General features: G+C 40.7%; 1 protein-coding gene and 2 non-coding genes across 26 annotated transcripts; 2 read left to right on the top strand and 1 right to left on the bottom strand.

The window, feature by feature from the left end:
• Window positions 1-1,071: 1,071 nt before the first annotated feature.
• On the bottom strand, window positions 1,072-4,460 carry LOC145518477 (transmembrane protein 225B-like). Of its 24 annotated transcripts, none has more exons than XR_014062934.1 (6): window positions 4,351-4,460; window positions 3,554-3,761; window positions 3,048-3,272; window positions 2,653-2,790; window positions 2,073-2,225; window positions 1,072-1,282 (listed from the first exon to the last, which is right to left on the bottom strand). XR_014062934.1 is itself a non-coding variant. In XM_081523104.1 (6 exons), the coding sequence occupies exons 1-6, from the start codon at window positions 4,393-4,395 to the stop codon at window positions 1,125-1,127; spliced, it is 846 nt and encodes a 281-aa protein (XP_081379230.1). In that variant the 5' UTR covers window positions 4,396-4,460; the 3' UTR covers window positions 1,072-1,124. The 24 variants fall into 24 exon arrangements, 5 of the variants coding, with proteins under 5 accessions (XP_081379230.1, XP_081379232.1, XP_081379231.1 ...); XR_014062920.1 differs by having other exon boundaries at window positions 2,653-2,675; window positions 3,048-3,191; XM_081523104.1 differs by having other exon boundaries at window positions 3,048-3,191.
• A 3,555-nt stretch (window positions 4,461-8,015) lies between these two features.
• TRNAI-UAU (transfer RNA isoleucine (anticodon UAU)) lies at window positions 8,016-8,109 on the top strand. The gene is made up of 2 exons: window positions 8,016-8,053; window positions 8,074-8,109. It is a non-coding gene; the product is annotated as a tRNA-Ile (tRNA).
• A 5,503-nt stretch (window positions 8,110-13,612) lies between these two features.
• Window positions 13,613-13,694, top strand: TRNAS-GCU (transfer RNA serine (anticodon GCU)). The gene has a single exon. It is a non-coding gene; the product is annotated as a tRNA-Ser (tRNA).
• The last annotated feature ends 6,380 nt before the right edge of the window (window positions 13,695-20,074 follow it).

Here is a 20,074-nt window from a genome sequence, read left to right as displayed (position 1 = left end):
GAGAGCAGGCTTTAGAGAGAGACTGTGCCCTTTACTAGAATATGTGAATTTGGGCCAATCACTTAACTTTTAAGTCACCCCATTAGTTTATCTACAAAATGGAGATGATACTTACTTTGCAGGTTTGTGGTGAGATTAAATTACATAAAGCAGGTCAAGTCCTGGCAACTATTTAGGCTGTCAATAAAAAGTAACCATCCTTAATAGTAATGTCCAACTATTCCCAATATTCTAAAACTTAATCTTAATAACTCCAAAGGCATTTACTGAATATTCATTTACAAAGCAGAATGTGAAACTGGAGGATTCAAAGGTAAAGATTAATCTGAGTTCCTCAAAGAACTAACATCAAGTCAGAAAGACAAATCTAAATCCATAATTACAACAGGAGAAGTGCTACTCCAGAAATAAAAAAGAAAATGTGCCAGCAGCCTGAAAGTGCTAATCACACAGTTGTGTCCAACTCTTTGTGATCCTATGCACTGTTGCCCACCAGTCTCCTCTGTCCATGGGATTCTCCAGGCAACAACACTGGAGTGGGTTGTCATTTCCTCTTCAAGAGGGTCTTCCCAATCCCGGGATGGAAACTGGGTCTCCTGTATCACAGGCAGTTTCTTTACTGAGCCACCAGGGACTTCCCAGCAGAATGGAAGTATAGCAGTTAACTCTGGAGGGGAAGTTAGGAGAAGTTTTTCTTGCTATCACATTTGACTTTAATCTTGAAGGAGAAACAAATTTGACCTTATAAAGAAGGAGGAAATAAAAAGCCAGAGTATTCGGTATTTGTGTGAGGAGAAGTTACAAAAGGTCTGTTTGAGGAAAGCAGTTTCTTGAGGTAGAACTACAGTTTTAATTGGCATAGGGAAGAGGAACTGGAGGAGCAGGAAAAGTGGCTGTAAAAGCTTGTTGGGGCGCATTAGAGGCTTCTAATATACCAGCAATATTATTTTTTTTCTAGATATGGTGGTTCCTTGCTTATCCTTCCAACTGTACATATTGTGATATTTTTTGCTTATGTGACATGTATGAGATGCATCACAATAAAAGAATTAAAACGTTTCAAAAGATAGGTTGGTGCCAATTTGTAAATATCTTTATTTATCAAGATAATCAAGATAAGAAATTTATCCTGAAGACAGAAGGCGGCGAAATAGGTCTTCAAGGAGAACATTCTCAGCTCTGTGTTTGAGGATCAAATTGGGCAGTATTTGTAGAGGTAGACTGAAGTGCAGGGAGAGGCCATGTGTAGAGACACCATGGTCTGGGCAGGAATAACAAAGGCCTGTTACAGATAACTAGGTGTGAGGAGGGCTCAGAGAGGGGAACGGAGGTTTGGCTGAGGTGGAAGTGACAGGCTTTGATGATTCATTGAAAGTGATGAACAAATGGAATTTAGGATAGTAGATCTGTGGACTTTAGTATTTATGGATCAGGAAGTTCCATTAACCTTTAATACATAGTGGGGAAAAAAAATATCTTGAAGGAAATGAGTTCCAATTCCACTCCCCAACATCTCTCATGTAACCCTAATTATATCAGAACTTTCTGTGAGTCAGTGAGCTACTCCTGCATCTTTTCCAATATATTCATTTTATGTTGTTGTTGAGGTAGTTTGGATAAGGTTTTGTTATATTCAACAACATAGAGGCCTGAACAATACAGTAGTTACAAGATTCCACTCATAAAATTCCTCAGGGAAAATTTTTTTTTATCAAAACGAAGGCTTCACAGAAGAAAGAGTTTTGTTACTGTTTAAAAAAAAAATCTATTTCCAGGAGACCAGGAATACCAGTGAGAGGGTTGGGAGGTGGATGCCTAGGGAATCTTCAAGGTGAAGAGTTTTTTCGCTTCAAGTCCCCAGAGCCAAACACACTCAGCCCTCCCCACATCCCAACTGTGTCTTCTCTCTAGTGAAAGACCTAAGTTCCTGGAATCTTAATCCATATCTGAATAATGATTAGTAACAAGTCAATTCTTTCTAGTCTTAGTAATTAAACAAGAATGTGTGCATAGCTGTGAAGTCTTGAATTACAGGGTAGACATGATTTTTCTTCAGAAATTGGCCTTCTCACCATCACTGACGTTAGGATACCCATCTCTACCCTGTATCCTTTCTGTGGCTGAGTTCGCATTGTCCACTGATATTTGCATGGGTTTCACTTGGATTGGTTGCACTAGGACACACTGAAGCCAACAATGATGGGTGCTGTACAAGCAGAGAATTCCTGAGGAAAGAGTGATCATGTTGAAGATGAAAATGACTATAACTTGATATTTACTATGAAATTTAGTTTTTAAACAGGATTAACAAATGACAGTATGGTCTAGGACCTAAAGTACCAATCTGTCAATACCAATCTTCACCCCACCCACCCTTCACTCTACTACAATCTATCTTATAATTTCTCTCTCAATCTCTAAGACATGGTTCTTACAGTATGTACAGGAGAAATGCATTCTATGTCTTCTATAAAGGCAACATTCTAACACTGTAGAGTAGGAGGAGCTGCAATGAGCAAATGAGATATCATTGCACCAAATCCATGTCCGAAAATTAGCAGTACTCAAGGGAAATACTTGAAACCCATAAATATAATTGTTCTGAATTCAGTACCTACCCCCACAAACTCCCTAAGCCCTAAGAACACTCACCAGATAAGAAAAACAGTATGGTGCTGAATATAAGGAAGAAAGAGGGGTAGAGAAAGGTGATTTTCAAGTCCTTATAAAATTTAGTTGTCTTCAAAATATACAGATAATGCAGTAGTAGTGCAAGGAACACACAGATACCTGTTATGCAGAAAAAAAAGGAGGTGGGGGGACAACAACCCATCTGGTTAGCTTAATCTATGGCCTTAGGACTAATTTCCAAGACTTAAGTTGTTGCCTTAACTCCCCATACTCTATATTTCTTTCCTTTTGATGTCATTGTATTACCTTTGCCCTGAACAGTCCCTCAACAGTTTCTAAGAGGTTATGCCCAATGGACCACCACCCCAGCCCAGAACCAGAATGATTGAAGGAATCCTCTTTGTTTCATCCCTTACCTATGATGAAGAAGATGGTTGTGAAGATGAAGTACTGTTTCCGGGTATCAGGAAGGGAATGAGGGAAGGCCAGGAGTATAAAGCTCAGGAAGAAGGAGAGAAGAAGGGCGCTGATCATGAAAATTTGACCAAATATGTAGTAGTCTGAATTAGGGAGGGAGAGGGGAGAAAGGCCAGGAGCTCCCTCTAGGGCCCCCTTCCTTCTGGATCTGAATCCCTAGAAAACTAAAGAAGCAGTGCAGACTTTAAGGTAGGAACCAATGGCAACTGATGGGAAGCTTAGGGATGGAGGGAGAAGTAAGCTGCCAAAAGATCTAAAATAGTGATTCTAGCTGGGCTGGTATCCCTTGAGAGGCCTGGTCCCCTGGCTCATTCTGAAATGAGCCACTGTTACTGGTGGGCATATAATTGCTTCCTTCAGGTATGCTGGGGCAGAAAAGGAGGGTGAAAATTCTGGGAAGGGACAGGGTTGAAACAGGGCCCTCCCTTTCAAGGCCAGAACTTACTTGATTTTGATGGTAGAACCCAACATTTGATCTCACCACTGCATATTGCAAAGAGAGCACTGAACAGGGATTGGTTTGAGTTTTCTATCTTCATCCAGGTTGAGAGGCTGAAGGCCCACCACAGAAGGGCTGAACCAGTGAAACTGCAGATGAGGATAAGAACTCGGTATGGTTTAACTATCCCACATTTCACACAAAAGGGTGCTGACTGAAAAAAAGGGCAGGGGGAGGCAAATGAGTCAGATGCCCTCAGTTACTTTGGGATTTCTCTCCATTCTGAAACACCCATACAAGCCCATATAAGTCCAACCTCCTTGCCTTTCATACTCAGGCTTGCAGAACTCCCCTTCCCATCTCTTAACCAAACCCTCCACAGGTCACAGACTGACCCTATGTCCCTCACCAGCAAGAACTGAGATCTTTCTCCTTTTTTCTATATATCGTGTCTAAACCACTTGGACACAACCATCCACAACTCTGTTTTGTTACTATGCTTTTCCTGGGTGTCTGGGTATTGTGTCTTACCACCTACACTAGAAGTCCCTGGAGAACAACAGCCCTGAATTCTTAATTTCCTATCACGTTTAGCATAGTGCTTTACATGTAGCAGGATCTCAGTGAATATCTGTTAACAGAAAGGAAAAAAAAAATGTGCACACCAAATACATTCCCTAGTGATGTCAAGAGAAGTAAAAATTTTCCTATGCTCTGCAGTCTCAACATTGCCCTCCATCATCACTCCCCTCAAATCACAGCCCCTTTCCCCTCTTCTCTTGCTGTTAAAGATCCAAAGTTACCTTTTCTCTTATTTCTTCTCTTAATATTTCTGTTTCAGCTTTCATCTTTTGATTACATTTTGTTTTCTATAGTACTTTTTAACACTGAGGCCCATCCTAGCCTTCTCTTCAAGAGTAGAACCTTGTGGTCCCTTCCTGTCTCCTCATTGGCAGAAATGTTTAGTGACATCATAAGTATGTGAACTCTACATCCCAACAAAAATGTGAGATCCTATCCTGCTGGTCCTGTTTTTTTTTTAAAAAAATATGTCATTTCCCACCCCCTCCACCCAGCAGTGTCTTTGTTTTCTTTGGTACACGCATGCTGCAGAGGTTATGGCTTGTGCCCTTAGTCCTGACTTCTAATATGGAATAGGCAGGAATACTATATCTCTGCACAAGATTAAAGAATGCTTGATAGAGAGAAAACAGGATAATCAGGGAAATAACTGAAAGATGTAAGTGGAAACCAGTTTTGTGTTAAGGGTACAGTGGTTCACTCTACACCCTTCAATTCCTCCACCCGAATGATATTGACATGTAATACTTTCTGATCTCAACCTTGTTGTCTAAGATACCACTTGGCAATGATGGACACTCTGTGTGTTTTTTGATAAACGAATTAACAAATAAATGGATAAATGAAAGAGAGACAAAACAGAGGGCTGCTAAGAACCTCTGTTTAAAATTTTCTTAAATGTAAGCTCTGGGAAGGCAGAGATTTTGTCTATGCATTCACTTATGGATTCTGCCACAAGGCAGGTGTTAAGTAAATATTTGTTGAATGAATGACTAATCTAGGAACAAAAGGATCATCTTTAGGACAGGGGGTTGGTATATCTGTCAGTTTCTCTCAGTTGAATTTTTGTTGTATGTGCACTACACCAACATATTTCTAGAATAAACTAGGATGTTAGAGTGCGCAACAGTAATATATTCCCAGCTTAGAATTATGGGTTTATGTGTCAATCAGTAGAACTATTAAAAGAAGATAGCCTGATAATGCTATTGGTTGAAAAAAGAAGGATTATTCATGAAATCAGAGGAAGCAAAGTGAAGATTGCTTTCAATGATCATATGCACGTGGAAAACCAGCCCTGAGACCTAGGAAAAGTAGTTACTGCAAAACAATATCTTTAAGTCTCAAGGTTGGTAGAAGGCCCCATTGAGAAGAGTGCCATATTTTATCCTGAGCTTTGAACTGACCCCAGAAAACAAAGTAGATGGGTAAACAGATTTCTGTTAATGTCAGAAAAGGAATAAAGGGAAACTATAAACATATTTAGCAAGCAAATTGTTTACTCTAAACAGTTGTCATTTACTCTCTCCCTTATAGACAACCTCTCAGTCTAAATATTTAAAAAAATTGTTAATTACTCCACATTCACTTGGAGAAGGCAATGGCACCCCACTCCAGTACTGTTGCCTGGAAAAGCCCATGGGCGGAGGAGCCTGGTAGGCTGCAGTCCATGGGATTGGTAAGAGTCAGACACAACTGAGTGACTTCACTTTCACGCATTGGAGAAGGAAATGGCAACCCACTCCAGTGTTCTTGCCTGGAGGATGCCAGGGACTGGGGAGCCTGGTGGGCTGCCGTCTATGGAGTTGCACAGAGTCGGACACGACTGAAGCAAATTAGCAGCAGCAGCAGCAGCAGCAGCAGCAGCAGCCACATTCACTTGAAGGCACACACTCCCTTAAAGAGGACAACTCTTTCTTTGTTTAAAATGGCTTGGAAAAGCAATCAAGTACGAGAAGCTAGAGCCAGAGAAAAGTATTAATCACTTAGTCATATTCAACTCTTTTTGACACCATGGACTATAGTCCACCGGGCTTTTCTGTCCATGGAATTCCCCAGCAAGAATACTGGAGTGGGTAACACCGGATCAAAGCCAGGTCTCCCACATTACAGGCAGATTCTTTACCATCTTAGTCACCAGGGAAACCCCAAGGGCAGAGAACCTGGATTCAAATCTTAGTTTTGCCACTTACTTTTTGGCCCAGTCACTTCTTTTAGTAAGAGATTACTGCCAAATTTGCTGAATGTGATAAAGATATTGCACGTACATTAAAAAAAGGAAAAGTGAAATAAGATAAAAAGAATTCTTATCTCTAAGACGTACAGACTGAAGAATTAGGGTGAGATGATATGTCTAGGTTTTACTTTAAAAAACCTCCACTCCTACCTTCAATCACCTACACCTGACCCCCCAACAAAAATAATAGTGGAAAGATAAAAGGAACAAGATTAGTAAAATGTTGATGATTGTAAAATCAATTACATGTGAGTTCATTCTCTAATTATGTCAACTTCACTATGTTTGAAAATTTCCATAAGTTTACAAATAGAAATTTGACATCTCAGTCACCTAAAGGGCTAGAAGCTAATTTCTTTTTCTTTAGTAAACAATCTGCCCACATGAGTGCAAATGCTGTCTGCTCTCTATTATATCCAAGTGTGTTCACTGATACATTTTTAAAATTGTATGACTTTTCTGGGTTTCTTACATATAAACTCCACAAGAGATTGACTGTGTTGTTCATTTGTACTTATTTTTTTTAATCACAGTAAGTGATTAGAGAGTATCATTTATATATTACTTCAATAAAAAATCTACCTCTGTAGGATTGCTATAGAACTAGATTGAGAAAGTAAATGTAAAAGTACTTTTAAAAAAAGAAATCCTATATAAATTCTACTCAAACCATCATCATAGTTACTATTGGAAATCTGAATCCTTTGCTCCATCTTTAAACATCATACTAAAATTTGATATTAAGTATTGCTCCATGGAGATCCCTATTAGCTTATTAAGAAAACTAACTTTAAAAAGTAAAATGAGACAGTTTTAAAGAATCTTAGGACAGTAAAAAAATTTACACACCAAGTGGTTTGTATTCTTGCCAAAATTTAAAACCTAGCAGCACACAGGCTAGAATGAGTTATCATTGCTTGAAACTATATACTTGGATTCACAACATTTAAAAGTCAACTGGGTCACAGCTGGCTGATGATACAAATATTTTAGATACAGGTCACAGCTGGCTGATGATACAAATATTTTAGAGTCAAATACTATATTCTTAAGTTATCCAAATATTGCATTTTAAAAAAGTCAAAGACTTTCAACAAGAGGTATACCTTGGGGGTAAACTGTCTTCCAACTCGTGAAAGAAGATTGCCGCCTGACTAAAGAGGACTAAGTAAACGTGCCCTGGAAGCCCACAGGAATTCTGGGTGCTCACACACTCTGAGATAGCCTGCAACGGCTTCGTGGTCCTCCCACCTTCACTCTCTCCCCAGGGTCAGACAGGAAACCTTCTGACGCCCCAAGGAAAAGCATCCTGGAGAGAGGCAAACGGAAGGACTCCAGCATCCACGCAGCCGCAGAAGACTCGCCAGCCCAGGCAGCCCCCCGAACGTCCTCCTCGGAATGCTCGAGGCAGTCAGAGGCTCCCGGGTGCCAGGTGTCTGCACTTTTCGCAGTTGTGTTGAAAGTATCCATCCTCGTTTCCGCTAGCAGAGCACCCTCTGCCCTTCAGGATAGGTGGCTGGGTAGTGTCTGCAGCTGAACTTGTGTCTTTGTGCTCAGGATGCAGTTGCAGGACTCGGAGACGGTGGTGGTGGAGATGCAGGGACTGGGGTGCATAGGCGTGTAATGAGTGACCGGAAGCGAGACGCAAGAGCTCCAGTGGCGCAATCGGTTAGCGCGCGGTACTTATACAGCAGTATGTGTGCGAGTGATGCCGAGGTTGTGAGTTCGATCCTCACCTGGAGCACTGTTTTGCCAGCATCTCTGAGACGCTTTTCCGCTCTCCTTTCCTACTACACCATCTTTGATGTGTTTAAATTTGTCCTATAGAGTTTATTCTTACCTGTCCCTTAGCACTGTTAGAACCAAGCAATGACTTTGTTGTGCTGCAGTGGGCTAGCTTTTGTAATTTTTTATCCCCCACCTTGTCTTGTACAGTGAAAGTCACTCAGTCGTGTCCGACTTTTTGCGACACCAAGGACTATAGTCCATGGCGTTCTCTAGGCCAGAGACTCGAGTGGGTAGTCTTTCCCTTCTCCAGAGGGTCTTCCCAACCCAGGGATAGAACCCAGGTCTCCCTCATTGCAGGCGGATTGCCACAAGCAAAGCCCTCTTGTTTTGTAAGCTGACTTCTAATAAAGAACATCCGCCCCCACCTTTGGTCTTGTAACCGTCATTCTTCAGGTATCCTCTGGCGGGTACTTAGAAATCGCTAACCAACTTGTGATCACTCACCTAGAGCCAGACATCCTGGAATGCGAAGTCAAGTGAGCATTAGGAAGCATCACTACTGAATAAAGCTAACAGACCTGATGAAATTCCAGTTGAGCTATGTCAAATCCTAAAAGATGATGCTGTGAAAGTGCTGCACTCAATATGCCAGCAAATTTGGAAATCTCAGCAGTGGCCACAGGACTGGAAAAGGTCAGTTTTCATTCCAATCCCAAAGAAAGGCAATGCCAAAGAATGCTCAAATTACCGCACAGTTGCGCTCACCTCACATGCTAGCAAAGCAATGCTCGAAATTTTCCAAGCCAGGCTTCAACAGGATGCGAATGGAGAACTTCCAGATGTTCAAGCTGGATTTAGAAAAAGCAGAGGAACCAGAGATCAAATTTCCAACGTCTGTTGGATCAGTAAGAGAGTTCCAGAAAAACATCTACTTCTGATTTATTGACTACACCAAAGCCTTTGACTGTGTGGATCATAACAAACTGTGGAAAATTCTTAGAGATAGGAATACCAGACCACCTCACCTGCCTGCTGAGAAATCTGTATGCAGATCAAGAAGCAACATTTAAAACTGAACATGGAACAACAGACTGGTTCCAAATTGGGAAAGGAGTACCTCAAGGCTGTATATTGTCACCCTGCTTATTTAACTTATATGCAGAATACATCATGTGAAATGCTGGGCTTGATGAAGCACAATCTGGAATCAAGGTTGCCGGGAGAAATATCAATAACCTCAGATATGCAGATGACACCACCCTTATGGGAGAAAGCAAGGAAGAACTAAAGAACCTCTTGATGAAAGTGAAAAAGGGGAGTGAAACAAGTTGGCTTAAAGCTCAACATTCACAAAACTAAGATCATGGCATCCATTCCCATCACTTCATGGCAAATAGATGGGGAAACAATGGAAATAGTGACAGACTTTATTTTGGGGGGCCCCAAAATCACTGCAGATGGTGACTGCAGCCATGAAATTAAAAGATGCTTGCTCCTTGGAAGAAAAGTTATGAACAACCTAGACAGCATATTAAAAAGCAGAGACATTACTTTGTCAACAAAGATCCATCTAGTCAAAGCTGTGGTTTCTCCAGTAGTCATATATGGATGTGAGAGTTGGACTATAAAGCAAGCTGAGCACCAAAGAATTGATGGTGTTGAACTGTGGTATTGGAGAAGACTCTTGAGAGTCCCTTGGATTGCAAGGAGATCCAACTAGTCAATCCTAAAGGAAATCATTTCTGAATATTCATTGGAAGGACTGATCCTGAAGCTGAAACTCCAATACTTTGGCCACCTGATGCAAAGAACTGACTTATTGGAAAGGACCCTGATGCTGGGAAAGATTGAAGATTGGAGAAGAAGGGGATGACAGAGGATGAGATGGTTGGATGGCATCACTGATTCAATGGACATGAGTTTGAGTAAGCTCCAGGAGTTGATGGAGAGGGAAGCCTGGCATGCTGCAGTCCATGGGGTCACAAAGAGTCGGACATGACTGAGCAACTGAACTTAATTGAACTGAAAATAACTTCCCAGGGGTGAATCAGCAAAATGAATCAGTTGTATTCTGGGTTGTTTTTTTTTTTTAATGAAGACACTGCCCTCATTAGCTAATCATCTCCCAAAGCCCCTGCCTCCTAATACCATCGCCCTGATCATTGCATTTTCAACATATGAATTTTAGAGGGACACAAATATTCAGACCATAGCACATAGAAAACAAACTAAATCTACTAATATATATTTTCAAATGCATTTTTTGAATAAAAAGAAAAATGTAGTCAGAGCATAATGTAGTCAGAAAATAATGAAAAAGAAATATCAGCTTAAAGTTTATATGAATCTGTCAAGACTCCACTTAAGTTTCAGTTCTAATCCTTAAAAGCTTTTATGATTACAGAGAATAAAATAAATTCCACAAGGAATTTTTGTCCACAGCCTTCTTTTTTCCCTCATTAAATGCCATCACTTGCTCCGGATTTGTTCCCCACCACTGTGCTCCTGTCTTGGATGCTGTAGAATGGTAAGCAACCTAACAGGAAAAAAGTGAACGTTTTAACTACCTCCCTTAAGATACCCGGTTATTCCTGGCTTTGAATCTGCCTCATAAAATCTGCCTTCCCAAAACTGGAGAAGGCAGGCATTGATCCCACTACCCCTCTCTCAGGTAAAGGTAATGTTCTGCCATTTGAGCCAATTCTGTCTTCAGCCAATGACAGCAGTTGTCAATTTCATCTCTATATCCAAATTTTTTTCAGACCCTTCAGGATCCATTGGTGACTATATGCTCACTAAGGCCAAATTGTATGGAATGGAATTGAGACAGTTCATAAGCAGCCTTGGGAAGGCATCCTGGACCACCGAGCAAAGGAAAGTGAAAAACAGCTAGACCTGGAAGGTTACTCTAGACAAGCTCTAGCTTTTTGGCACTTTAACTTCCTGGACCTCTCCACAGAGGAAGAAGAGGCCCTGTGCAGGACAACTGGGTTCATTATTTAGGTCTCTCCGATTTCTCTGTGGTTCTCTTTTGTAATGAGAGCCAGGCCATCACTGAATAGAACAGTTTAGAAATTTCTGCAGATATAAAGAAAAGCAATGCTCAAGCACAGCCTCATGGTCGAGGCTTTTCCACATGTGGCTTGTGAAAAAATATGAACTACTCTCACATGTTTTCCCCAAAGAAGATACTTTGATTTTCCTCAAATACACTGTTACCAAATAGAGAATGCAGCCAAAGTGTGACTGGAAAAGGGCAGAGGAGGCTGGTGAGAGAGGGTAGAGGACTGTCACCAGCGGGTAGGTGGTTGATAGTTGTTAAAGAGCTTTAGGCAGGCTTTATAGTATGCTCAGGATCTGGGTTTACAGTCCTTGATGTCTGGGTAGACAGTGGGCTGGAGCAGGCTCACTGGTTACTTAAGCAGAAGACCTCTGACATCCAGGGGGCATGGCCAGAGAGTGAGATAACTCACTTCGAGGTATTTGAGAGCTAAATCACCATGAGAAGCCTAGAATTGGATACCTAAAGAGGGAAGAAGAGATAAGTGAAAGTGATGAGCAGTTATAGACGGAATCTTGATTTTAAAATGCTGGAGAAGAGAGTGATAGAGCAGACTATTAGGAAGGTAGTAGTCTTGAACTTGCAAGCTTATGCTACTCAAGACTTGCACTTTTGTAGAAATTCACTGAGAATAATTTTGCTTCTTGTTTTAAGCACCAACCATCTCATTTTAAACAGTTAAATGTAGAATCATTCCTACTTTGTAGACTTTTAATGACAATAGAAAATAAATAGAAACATAGGTAATAGCATCATAAACAAACAAAAACTGTTGTCCTCGCGCCACTGTTGTTCCTGAAAACAGTGGCAGAATTGGCTGATTGAAAATGATTTGTTCAACAAATTATACTCTAGAAGTTTTGAAATGAACACTAGTAAATATTCTAGTAAGTATTCTTATTGAACAAATGAAAGGATATACAAAATGTTACACTGCCTGAGATTAACTTTGAAATAATATGGAAAACCAATTTGACAACATGTTGATAATTGCTAAAACATGTGTCAGGCATACTTGAGACACTTAACTCTTTCCTATTCTCTTAATAATTTCTTTTGGGACTTTAATTAGATATATGGTAGAACTTCTCTACTAACCTTAGTTTTTCTTATCCCTCTTCCCTAATTTCCAACTATTTGTTATCAGTGGATAGTATTTTACATAGTTCCCTCAAATCTTACTTTCAGTTTCCTAATTCTCTCTTCTGCTCTATCTAATAAATCTGTTTATGTATATGTTTTCAGTGTTTTAACTTTCAAATTCCTCTTTAATAATTTCGAATACGTGAGTTAGTGTATATAATTTCCCCAATGATTCACCACTACTTCCTGAGAAAGCACTATGTATTTTTGACAATTTTTTTTGTTGTTGTTAATTACACTGTTCTTCCTTGTGAAAAGAATATAACTCCTTTATCCTTTGCTATCAGAATTGACAACAGGATGAGTCATATGATTGCTTTGCACGCCTCCTTGCCTTTGCTCAGGCCCTTTCGTCTCAGCCTGCGACAACAGCATTCTTCGCGCCCACTAGAAAACTTGCTGGTCAAGACTCGCCTTCAAAATTACCTTCTTTTCCCAGGCATTTATGATCAATCTGATTAGTCAGAATTACTTCTTATTCTTATTCGTTCTTCTGTCTGTTGTGTTTATTCTTATGAAACAAGGAAGTGGATGGAACTGAACACTTCCTTCCCGCCCCCCGCCCCGCCTTTCTTTCTTTGAATTATTTCTCGCTAGTGTTGAGTTTCTTGCTATTTTCAGTACCAGAACGCCTGGAAAACCTAGTGAAAGTTGGACAAACTCTCCTTAGAAAACACTCAGGTAGCGGAGTGGGAAGGATCAGAATTCGTGGTTCCTCTGATGAGGATGACCCGGGAGAAGAGCGCCGCGAAGCTAATGATTCTTCTCTATGCAGTTTCACCCTAAACTTTTGAAAAAGCGTCAGTAACACTGAACAGAAATTGGGCCCGACTCAGATCCATCGTCTAATTTTCCAGACTGTTTTATTAACCACAAATTAGGAGTCCAAATTCACCATCTCCGCTGAGGTCGACTCCTGTGGACCCGGCTCTGGGAAGCTTTGCCCCGGTGGACTTCCGGCAGCGCGCTCGAACCCGGGACCAGGCTCCCCTGACAGCAAATTGTGGTTCAGCCCAAGTTCAGTCCCTGCCGGGAACGAGACAGCCCCAGAAAGGGAGAGAAAGCTCAGGCAACTGCGTTTCTACCACGTGCGTTTCCACCACTTTTAATAAGACGCCTGTGAAAGCTAAGCCTGTTTTTTTCCCCGTCGCAGCTTTTGCAATCCGGTGCTTTGTCCATTCGCGTGGAAGCTAACCACCTCTACGCCTCCCAGACGTCTCCAAACCATCTCCTTCCTAAACATCATTCTATCTTGGGTAGACGGTTCCCAAGTATAAATTCTGAAATAAAGCACGCCAAGGAACAAGTACACGACGACGAGGTGGCCGAGTGGTTAAGGCGATGGACTGCTAATCCATTGTGCTTTGCACGCGTGGGTTCGAATCCCACCTTCGTCGGGGATGTACTTTTGATAGGAGCAATCGGGTGTGTTTTCGAAAGCTTCCTAGCATTTCCAGTTGGGTCACGCTCACTTCAAGTACTTGCTCAGTATTCTGAGTTTGGCGTGATAAATGCTATCTCCCTCTCCATTTTCTATGAACTCTGTCATATTTCCCTTTCCTCTAAAAGTGTGAAAGTTCCTACATTTAAGGCCCTGACTGATTAGAACAGGTTTTGAAGATTATTCCTCAGCTTTAACCAATCCAACATATTGTTCTTTTGACATTTAGCAGACTCCTTGAAGGAGCTTTTGTTTTCAACCAGTTCATAATTAGGAGAATTAATTGGCTAAGGGTTTTGAACTCTAAATAGGCTCAGACGGTGAAGAATCTGGGTTCGATCCCTGGGGCCAGAAGATCCCCTGGAGAAGGGAATGACAACCCATTCCAGTATTCTTGCCTTGGAAATCCCATGGATGGAGGAGCCTGGCGGGCTGTGGGGTCTCAAAGAGTCGGACACAACTGAGTGACTAACACTTTGAACTCTATGTATCTTTTTAACCAGTAACCAATTTTGTTTCCAAATTTGTTGTTTATTATTTTCTTCCGATGCTGCCATTCATACTTGAGTAAGCCAGGTTCTTCCATACAAAGGACAATCTAGTTCCACAATGATTTTAGTATATTTATACAACATTAGAGTACAGGGTTCAGTTCAGTTCAGTTCAGTCACTCAGTCCTGTATGACTCTTTGCAACCCCATGGACTGCAGCATGCCAGGCTTCCTTGTCCATCACCAACTCCCGGAGCTTGCTCAAACTCATATTCATCGAGTTGGTGATGCCATCTGACCATCTCATCTTCTGTCGTCTCCTTCTCCTCCTGCCTTCAATCTTGCCCAGCATCAGGGTCTTTTCCAATGAGTCAGTTCTTCACATCAGGTGGCCAAAGTATTGGAGCATCAACTTCAGCATCAGTCCTTCCAATGAATATTCAGAACTGATTTTCTTTAGGATTGACTAGTTTGATCTCCTTGCTGTCCAAGGGACTCTCAAAGGTCTTCTCCAACACCACAGTTCAAAAGCATCAATTCTTCAGCGCTCAGCTATCTTTAAGGTTCAACTCTCACATCCATACATGACTACTGGAAAAACCATAGCCTTGACTAGACGGACCTTTGTTGACAAAGTAATGTCTCTGCTTTTTAATATGCTGTCTAAGTTGGTCATAGCTTCTCTTCAAAGGAGCAAGCATCTTTTAATTTCATGACTGCAGTCACTATCTGCAGTGATTTTGGAGCCCAAGAGGTATAGGGTATTGTCTGCATAAATGTTTCAAATCTATCCAATTAGGAGAATGATTGGAGGTTTTTTCCCTCTTCAAATTTCAAATAGTTTTTTCCTATCACATTATCTTCTCTTTTCAAATTATTATCTTTAACATTATTTAGTAAGAATATTTTTTCTAAACTCTTCAGTTTGGGGAACAAAAAGTAAAAGTAAAAGCATTTTATTGTGGCAATTTTAAAACACATTGAAAATTAGACATAATATTTTAAAATATACGCAAACTCAACTCATCTCAGATCTTCAAATAATCCCCTCTACTGCCTGACCTGGCCCATAGGTCTCCTCCCGATTTGCTTTTCCCAATTCCTCTCTTTGGGAAATTAAAAAATCATCAGGAAACTGAAACTTGGCAGCAACTTCTCCATATCCCCTCCCCCACTCCCCCACCCTCCGGTCCCCCCACCACCACCACACCTCGCCCCCAGTGATTACCATCTACAAACTTCATTAAGCTTGCTTGAAAACATTTAACATTTAGAGTCTTTGGCTATTTATGAAGAAGAGAAAAAGCAACTGCATTAATGGGAAAGGGAATCTATGGATCTTATAAACCAGCACCAGTGACCTCTTTTGCTGTCTTCTAGACACTGTATTGGAGAAGGAAATGGCAACCCACTCCAGTATTCTTGCCTGAATAATCCCAGGGACGGAGAAGCCTGGTGGGCTGCCGTCTATGGGGTCGCACAGAGTCGGACACGACTGAAGCAACTTAGCAGCAGCAGCAGCAGCAGCAGACGCTGTCTATCATGGGAATCCAGTATGCTTCTTCCCACACTGAATGATTTTTCATTATCAATGAATATGGTAGTTTTAAATTATTTTTAAGATGGCCACTTTAGGTTCTCAGATGTTTCTTCCAAATTGTTCCTGACCTTTGGTGGTGAATGGAAGGTGTGACAGGAGTCTGCCTGAGTGCCAAGACTCTACAGTTGTGTCTGACTTTGTTGTGTGACCCTATGGACCATAGCCAGCCAGGCTCTGTCCATGGACTTCTCTAGGCAAGAACACTGGAGTGGGTTGCCATTTCCTTCTCCAAGGAGCCCTTTACCCCTGTTGAAGTCAAAGCTTAGAATGTTGACATCTTGACAACAGTGAGAGTTAGCCTCTGAATACTGGGGCTTGGGGAAATATAAACAGGGCCTGGCTGGTGCTGTTCTGCCAGAACACCACATAATGTTGCACAGAGCTACCAAGGTGAGTATACCTAACAACTATGGATGGGACTACCTTTGGCTTTGGAAGGGAGGCTATTTGGGGTAGGGCTGGTGAGGAACAGGCTGTAAGAGAGAAGAGTCTGAGCTCTTTTGTCACTTAAGGGAGAGGAAGGTGCCAGACTGAGGAAAAACAGCTGATCATTTCCCAGCTGCCATACAGAAACATCTGCTTTTGTCTGGTCCATGAGGGAGTTGATCCGTTAGATTCTTCAGGGCAATATCTGAGTTTAACCCATTTTGAAAATCTCAAACAAGAAAAATGCTTACTAGTGACACATATAGATACAGATACAGATATACGGGTGCATGCGTGCTCAGTTGCTTCAATTGTGTCCAGTTCTGTGCAACCCTATGGACCATAGCCAGCCAGGCTCCTCTGTCCGTGGCACTCTCCAGGCAAGAATACTGGAGTGGGTTGCCAAGGGATCTTTCCAACCCAGTAATTGAACCCAGGTCTCTTATATCTCCTGCACTGTCAGGAGATACAGATATATAGATGGTGATAAATGCAGTCTTTAGGTCAGAATCAGAAGTGAGGCATTACATTACCAAGATTAAGTATTTACAACTTCTAGCAACTCTCTTCTTGGTGTTGAACCCACTTTCCTTAATTACAGACTTGAAAAATAATCTCACTAGTGAAGACTTAAACATCACTAGGCTGCCTAGACAGATACCTCACTGAACCTTGGGGTTACGGTGGTTCTCATACAGCAAGGCTCTGCCAAAAAACTTCAGGAGGAGTAAACCATGTTCCCAGATTGCCTTTAGTTGATCCTTAAATGCTAGCTGTAAAAGCCTTGCAAAGGTTTTTGTTTGTTCTTTTAAAAAATATATGTAGCTTCTCATCTCTCCCAGCAACCAGAGTAGACATAAAAGTATCACCTGCCCCGTCCATCTTGTTGTAAATAGCAAAGAAAAAATCTTCATTCCGAAAACTGGTATGGGTGTCTCAGAGTGGGGTGCCTGTCAAGTAACTACTGAATCAGAAACAGAAAGAGGAAATGTAAATTTTTCAGAGTTTATTGTGTCTCTTGAAAGATGACACATGTGTCTTATTGGAGCTGATAACATTAATGGGAACCTTGAAATTCAAATCCACCCATTTATCTGAGGAGATACTGAGGTCCCTAATAAAGATCATTCAACATGGATTGACTTGAGTTCTCAGGTCATCAGCTTTTTAAATTCACAGAGAAGAAGAATCTCCTCAAATGTCCCCTAACTTCTGTGTCATTAACATGTACTTTCACAACGATAATTCCATGCTTCATTTGATTATTTATTTATAAACTGTTTATTTAACATTATTTTACAGGCGCAAAGCCTGGTGATTTAGATAATAGGCGGTGAGTGAGTAAGTTACTCATGTAGTTTATATATCCAGGCCTCACACTTGAGTGGAGGGTGAAAAACAAGAAGTAATGGCATCACAGTTCAATGAGTTCAGTGAGAGCTTGTTATGCAAGGGAAGTTTAAGCTTGTGTCTTAATCTGTTCAAGCAGCTATAAAGAACATCATAGACTGGGTAGTTTAAATCACGTATATGTGGTCATGTGAAACATTCAGAAGGTAATGGTCACAGAATAAGGTGGATTATGTAATGTGGGAGAGAAATAATGTGCTGGACATGTAGATATTGGAGTCACCACCTTCCCACCTTCTATAAATCAACTGAGAGAGAAGAAAAATAAAGTGACAAACAGAAAAGGCATGAATTGAAAAGAATGCATAAACAGAACCATGTACTTTTACGCTTTAGTGTTCCAGCTGTTCTTTTCCTTTTTAGTAAACTAGAAAGCCACAGACATGAAATACGTCATCCTTATATATTTGTTTTTTCCTAAAGGTTTTTCCTGGGACTGTCCATGAAATTAGAAGATGATTTTGAGTGATCTCATCCAGGGAATAATCTTCCTATTGCTGTATCTCGCACTGGAGGGCACTTCTTTTTGTTTGTGGCCATGTATACGTGTTTGTCACAGGAAGAGAGAAAAAAACCTGTAGACCTTATTCTTATTCACCTGCCTTTTGCTAACACAATGACACTTTGTGCCAAAGGAACCTCAGATATAATACCAGCTTTTCATTTCAGTAACTCTTCATATGGTGGTGGTTGTAACGCTGTGGTGTATCTGCTGAGAGTGGCATGTGGTCTTTCGATCTGTACCATCTGACTCCTCAGCGTGGTTCAAGTCATCACCAGTAGTCCTAGGACTACTTTATGGAGGAAGCTCAAACCACTGACTGCATGGCAAGTTCTTCCCTATCTCCTCCTCTTCTGGATCCTTAATTTCCTGATAAGCTCTAACTTGCTCTACTACATCACAACAGTCAATACTATGAACAAATCTGGAAATAAACCGTATGTTGAGTATTGCTATATGCTACCATCTAGGCAAATAGTTAGGTGGCTTTTCCTCACTGTCATGTCTCGGCAGGACATCTTCTTCCAGGTTCTCATGGGCTGGAGCAGTGGGTACATGGCTTTTCATCTGTATAAGCAGCATAAGTATGTCCTCTAATTTCAGAGCTCCAGGTTTCCAAAACACTCCAGCCCAGAAATCAGAGCTACTCAAAGTGTTCTCATTTTCATGATCTGTTTCCTTTTCTTTTGTTGGGCAGATTCCATTTTTTTCTCCTATTTAGATTTGTTCTTGATTAAATAATAACATATTATCAAATCTTAAAATATTTCTAACATTTGGCTATGCCAGTCTCGGCCTCTTCGTGTTGATCAGCGGGAATGTCTACCTAGCTAACTGCTGACACACTGGAAAACTGGGAAAACTACTTTTTATATTGATTCCTCTAGTTACTAAAGGAAGATTATTTAGTCACTTTTATTTTGCCCAGAAAAAATTCTGTCCAGCATAAATTAGAGGCTAAGACTTGTAATTAAGATAAAGGACACAGTTTTGTGATGTTAGGTTCATTAACAGGATGAGTCAATCCATTATTTTAAAGTATTTAAGTTCTGAAAAAGCCTTAAAATATGCATCTAGGAGGTTTGAATTTTTCCCTTTTTACCTCTCACTTTCTATCAGGACACAGTTTTGTGATGTTAGGTTCATTAACAGGATGAGTCAATCCATTATTTTAAAGTATTTAAGTTCTGAAAAAGCCTTAAAATATGCATCTAGGAGGTTTGAATTTTTCCCTTTTTACCTCTCACTTTCTATCACCCAGTGTTGAAGCTGTGACCTAACACAGTCGGCTGGGGAGAAGAAAAAATTGGATGTATTTCTTAAAGGATAACCAAAATAAAAATCAAGAAATACAGAGTGAGAGTGAGGGTGGAAAGCAAACCACTTCCTTGTAGTTTCATCCTGTTGTAGTCACTGCCTGTCCCAAGGAATTCATGCAAACTTCAGTGGTGGAAAAAAATTCAGAGTTGTAATCTAGGTGCCTACTTTGCAGACTAGGACTTGAATCTTATATCCTCAGTTTAAAATGTTGATGTACTCTTGACTGAACTACAGAAACTGTAAAGTATCTTAGAATTAAAAGATAGAAAAATCTGTAACTGCCATGTGAGTTATTTCATGTCCTTTTGAGGATTACTTCAGGCACTCTCTGATTACACACAAAACACCAGCCTTTAATGTGCACTTTGTATAAAATACCAATTTTTATGCCTTTCAAATATATATTCCATCTTTGCTGATCAAAAGTTTCCACATACATGGTGTTATGGGGAAAGTAGAAAAACATTGGTAAAAAACTTTTTTAAAAAATTAATTGAGTTGATGAACCAGCTTTCAAAGGAGCTGGCACTTCAAATTCCTTTCTCTGAATCCTTACTGAAATGCCAAAACCTTCTTCTAAAGCTGAA

The sequence above is a fragment of the Giraffa tippelskirchi genome, chromosome 8 (assembly GCF_054371585.1).
Source record: "Giraffa tippelskirchi isolate mGirTip1 chromosome 8, T2T-mGirTip1v1.2.pri, whole genome shotgun sequence".
Classification (NCBI taxonomy): Eukaryota; Metazoa; Chordata; class Mammalia; order Artiodactyla; family Giraffidae; genus Giraffa; species Giraffa tippelskirchi.
The sequence above is the reverse complement of the archived record's forward strand: the minus strand, read 5'-3'. Positions and strand labels throughout refer to the sequence as shown.